Raw genomic sequence first — 5,000 nt, 5'->3', positions numbered from 1 at the left:
ACACACACACACACACACACACACACACACACAAAATTATGTACTTTGACTCCAGTGCTTTCAGGCTCGGCTTGTTCAGAGGATAATAGCAACAAACAAAATACTGAAAAAAAAGAAGAAAATTAGGCAAGATGATACATGTAGCTTCTGCCACTTAGAAAGTCAGGATATCGTACATCTGTTTTGGAGATGTGATATTGTTCTTTTTGGTCTGTTTTTGAACGGAATTTGAATGAAAAAATGCCAACATATTTCATACTTAAAATTAACAGATGAGATGATTCTGTTCGGTAATTGCTTAACAATTTCATCTGATGACATCCTAGATTTCTTAATCCTGTATGCTAAATTTTATATCTATAAATGTAGAATAGATTGCACACCACCAGTGCTGGAAACCTTTTTACATCAAATTAACGCACGGTACAACTTAGAAAAATATTTGTCATACGTACATAAATATGTGTCACACATCATTTAGAAGAAAGTGGTTTTACTACATGCCACTGACAGACAACCAAAGATAAATCCAGAGCAGTTCTTGAGATCAAAACAATTCTCCTGCACAGCACAAATATGCCATACAATAAAAAACAAACAAAAACAAACAAACATATATTAATTTGTATTAAACTGTAACTTAAGACCATCCACATTAATGAAGATTCACCTTATCCATATTCTGGAAATGAATATGTGTGGTTTTGTTTTTGTTTTGTTTTTTGTTTTTTGTTTGTTTTGTATTTTTTTCTTTTGCTTTTTTGTTTGTTGTTGTTTGTTGTTTTTAGTGTGTGTGTGTGTGTGTGTGTGTGTGTGTGTGTGTGTGTGTGTGTGTGTGTGTGTGTTTATATTACATTCGTTATATATTCTGTATGCATGATTTGGATGCCGGTTTTTTGTATGTATGTGTGTGTTTCTTTTTCTGTTTTTTATTTGTGCGTGTGTGAGTGTGTGTGGATGTGGACACGCACGAGATAGGTTATGTGACTAAATGGCAAATTATGTAAAAGTGTTCCTTTTGTATTCTTCTGAATTTCTGTGTTTATTTTTCTTTTCTTTTCTTTTCTTGCATGCCTTATTGTTGCCACTATATTTGTAAAATCTTGACTAAAAAGGTTAAAAAAAGAGAAGAAAACAAGAACAAGAAAAGGAAAGAGTAACACCAAGATGACAAGTTGTCACACAAGAAGAAGAAGATTAAGAAGAGAGGAGGAGGAGGAGGAGGAGGAGGAGAAGAAGAAGAAAAAGAAGAGAGGAGGAGGAGGAGAGGAAGAAGAAGGGAGGAGGAGGAGGAGAAGAAGAAGAAGGGAGGAGGAGGAGGAGAGGAAGAAGAAGAAGAAGAGAGGAGGAGGAGGAGGAGGAGGAGAAGAAGAAGAAGAAAAAGAAGAGAGGAGGAGGAGGAGAAGAAGAAGAAGAAGAAGAGAGGAGGAGGAGGAGGAGAAGGAGGAGGAGATGAAGAAGAAGAAAAAGAAGAAGAAGAGAGGAGGAGGAGGAGGAGGAAGGGGAGGAAGAAGAGGAGGAGGAGGAGGAGAAGAAGAAGAAGAAGAGAGGAGGAGGAGGAGGAGGAGTAGAAGAAGAAGAAGAAGTAGGAGGAGGAGGAGGAGGAGGAGTAGAAGAAGAAGAAGAAGAAGAGAGTAGGAGGAGGAGGAGAAGAAGAAGAAGAAGAAGAAGAGAGGAGGAGGAGGAGGAGATGAAGAAGAAGAAAAAGAAGAAGAAGAGAGGAGGAGGAGGAGTAGAAGAAGAAGAAGGAGGAGGAGAGGGAGGAGGAGGAGACACTGACCAGGGCAGTTAGACGGCGGACCACGTGGACAGGATTTCCCCGCTCCCCCTCCCGGAGTTTGCACCTGTCCAACAGGTACATGCAGCAGTCCAGCACGGGGTCTGTGAACTGACGGCCACAGAGACACATGTAACACCCGCTGCAGCACGGGGTCTGTGAACTGACGGCCACAGAGACACATGTACCACCCGCTGCAGCACGAGGTCTGTGAACTGACGGCCACAGAGACACATGTAACACCCGCTGCAGCACGGGGTCTGTGAACTGACGGCCACAGAGACACATGTACCACCCGCTGCAGCACGGGGTCTGTGAACTGACGGCCACAGAGACACATGTAACACCCGCTGCACAAAACACTGTGGACCACTTCATGACACACATGACAAGAATGAATGATGAATCATATGGATACTTACAGAGCGCCTATCCTCGGTCGGAGACAAAAAAAACTGTAAGCGCTTGACAAACACGGGAGTAATTTGCACAACAGGCTGCCTACCTGGGTAGAGCTGACTGACGGCTGCCTTTTGGTGCTCATCATTCGTTTCCTGTGTCATTCAATCAGGTTTTAGTCACGTACACAAACACACTTATACAAACATGTAGCATTTTATGTGTATGGCCGTTTTGGTTATTTATCCCGCCATGTTGGCAGCCATACTCCGTTTTCAGGGGTGTGCATGCTGGTTGTGTTCTTGTTTCCATAACCCACCGAACGCTGATATGGATTACAGGATTAACGTGCGTATTTGATCTTCTGCATGCGTATACACACGAAGGCGGTTCAGGCACTAGCAGGTCTGCACATCTGTTGACCTGGGGAGATCGGAAAAATCTCCACCCTTTACCCACCAGGCGCCGTTACTGAGATTCGAACCCGGGACCCTCAGATTGAAAGTCCAACCACTCGGCTATTGCGCCGGGACAAAGCGATTCTACTGCATCGATGTTCAAAGACATAAGAATCTGTCGTGGCGTTGTTTATTTTTGCACTCCACTGCATGCTTATTGTATTACCAGTGACCGATGCACGCTCAACGAATGCAGCACACCCACAAAGCAACGAGCAGATATATTACCAGTGACCGATGCACGCTCAACGAATGCAGCACACCCACAAAGCAACGAGTAGATTAAAAATAGAAGCGAGGGGTTGGAAGGAAGGGTGGACATCAGATACTATTTACGTAAATGTTTGCATATAATCAAATGGATATCAAAGACATATCAAGCACTTCAAAGACCTTGAAGGTGCTCAAAAATATTTCCGCATGAAGTCAAACATAAATAACAACACACCTTTCACAATAAACTGCAACTCTTTTCTCTCCCCCCCCCTCTCTCTCACGCACACACACACATACACACAAGTTCCAAAATTGTCATTAAACATAATCTATGAACAACACCTCAAAATTCCCCAACCACCCGCCAAAACACTCCCAACACAAACGTTTGTGAAACGTACATATCTTTGTGCTGTACTGTGGTTAAAATGCCCGGGTTTTGTTTTGGCCAGCTTTTTGTTTTAGGAAACGTGTCAACAATATCTCTTGAGGAGATGAGCTTTTTTTTTTTTTTTTGTATCTTGTATTTTCCGGAAGAGGGTCCTTACCTGGCCGAAGACCCATGGCTTGGCGGAGAACCTGTAGTGTGAACCCACGTAGATCTTTCCTTTGTCGTTGAGCACATACTCCTCTCGCTCCTTCTCACTGTCCAGGTACACCGTGTCGTCTGGCGGACACACATAGTGATGATGCGGACACTTCCACCCCATTGAGTGCCAAACACGTATCTCATACGTGCACAGTGACGTCACTGATGACGCCATCAGAAGAAGGGAAATAACTCTGGAAAGCTGAAAATTCACACACTTTATCTAGAGTGGTATATCTCAAGACCATTTTTTCAGTTTTAAGTTGATCGTTTAGGATATTGTTTTATGACGTGAAACATCACTTTCTACTGTTTTTTTTTTTCCTGGCACTGAAGGGGTTTTAACTCTTTCACCGCCAGTCAATTTAGAGTACAAAATTTTCTTGTGGTATAAACACAGAAAAGACAGTGACTAAGAATTAGCTGGGGTTTCCCCTTGCGATGTATAGAAAATATGGCCTATCCTACCACCGAACATTAAGAGCAGTAGGTTCATGGATAACAGACCAATGAATGGTCACCTTTCAGTGACATGGGTCCTCTACCACGCCTGTGCATAAATGCGAGCTTGGCGGTGAAAGGGTTAAGTAGCGCCTATCCTCGGTCGGAGACAAATCTCCAAGCGCTTTACAAACACGGAGTCATTTGCACAACAGGCTGCCTACCTGGGTAGAGCCGACTGACAGCTGACATTGGGCGTTCATCATTCGTTTCCTGTGTCATTCAATCAGATTTCAGTCCCGCACACATACACACTCATTTAGACATGTGACATTTTGCGTGCATGGCCATTTTGTTGATTTACGCAGCCATTTAGGAAGCCGTACTCCGTTTTCGGGGGTGTGCATGCTGGGTATGTTCTTTCTTCTTCGTATTTTTTTTTCTGCCTCATCATCTGCACCGTTTCAGTGGCATTAATCCCACGCCGAGTCCCCCCCATTTGTTATTGCTCTTGTTTCCATAACCCACCGAACATGGATTACAGGATCTTTAACGTGCGTCTTTGATCTTCTGCGTGCGTGTACACACGAAGGGGGTTCAGGCACTAGCAGGTCTGCACATATGTTGACCTGGGAGATCGGTAAAATCTCCACCCTTTACCCACCAGGCTCCGTGACCGGGAGTCGAACCCGGGACCCTCAGATTGAAAGTCCAACGCTTTAACCACTCGGCTGTTGCGCCCTTCGTGTGTTGACCAGTGATCAGGGTTCGAGGCCCCGTTTCGGCATGGTGCTGTGTCCTTGGGAAAGGCAAATGACTCTCACTTTCCTCACTCCAGCCAGGTGTGAACGGGTACCTGACCGGATGGGGAAGGTTAAAACGGGCGGAAGGAGAGGATGGGGCCCCGCCTTCCCATGCTGAGCCCTGGACACAGTGGGTATGAACTGATTGCTCTGATGGTAGTATAGAGATTTTCGACCCATGTACAGTACCGCTTACATGCGTTGTGAAAACGTGTTAGTTACGCTCGCGCAAGCATAACTAAGGGATAAAAGCGACACACACACACACACACACACACACACACACACACACACACACACACACACACACACAGATA

At 44.4% G+C, this 5,000-nt stretch overlaps 2 protein-coding genes across 5 annotated transcripts in view; both read right to left on the bottom strand.

Annotated features, from left to right (window-relative positions):
• The window catches only part of LOC143285548 (uncharacterized), a 288,677-nt gene that overhangs the window by 89,347 nt on the left and 194,330 nt on the right, over positions 1 to 5,000 (bottom strand). The window lies entirely within an intron of this gene.
• LOC143285898 (hemocyte protein-glutamine gamma-glutamyltransferase-like) overlaps positions 1 to 5,000 on the bottom strand; it is a 68,391-nt gene that overhangs the window by 28,978 nt on the left and 34,413 nt on the right. For all 4 annotated transcript variants that reach the window (XM_076593345.1, XM_076593344.1, XM_076593346.1 and 1 more), the window contains exons 5-6: positions 3,399 to 3,517; positions 1,781 to 1,888 (exon numbers count right to left, since the gene is read on the bottom strand). In XM_076593345.1, the coding sequence (XP_076449460.1) occupies positions 1,781 to 1,888; positions 3,399 to 3,517 (227 nt within the window). The remainder of the gene's footprint in view (positions 1 to 1,780; positions 1,889 to 3,398; positions 3,518 to 5,000) is intronic.

The sequence above is a fragment of the Babylonia areolata genome, chromosome 9 (genome assembly GCF_041734735.1).
Source record: "Babylonia areolata isolate BAREFJ2019XMU chromosome 9, ASM4173473v1, whole genome shotgun sequence".
Taxonomy (NCBI): domain Eukaryota; kingdom Metazoa; phylum Mollusca; class Gastropoda; order Neogastropoda; family Buccinidae; genus Babylonia; species Babylonia areolata.
The sequence above is the reverse complement of the archived record's forward strand: the minus strand, read 5'-3'. Positions and strand labels throughout refer to the sequence as shown.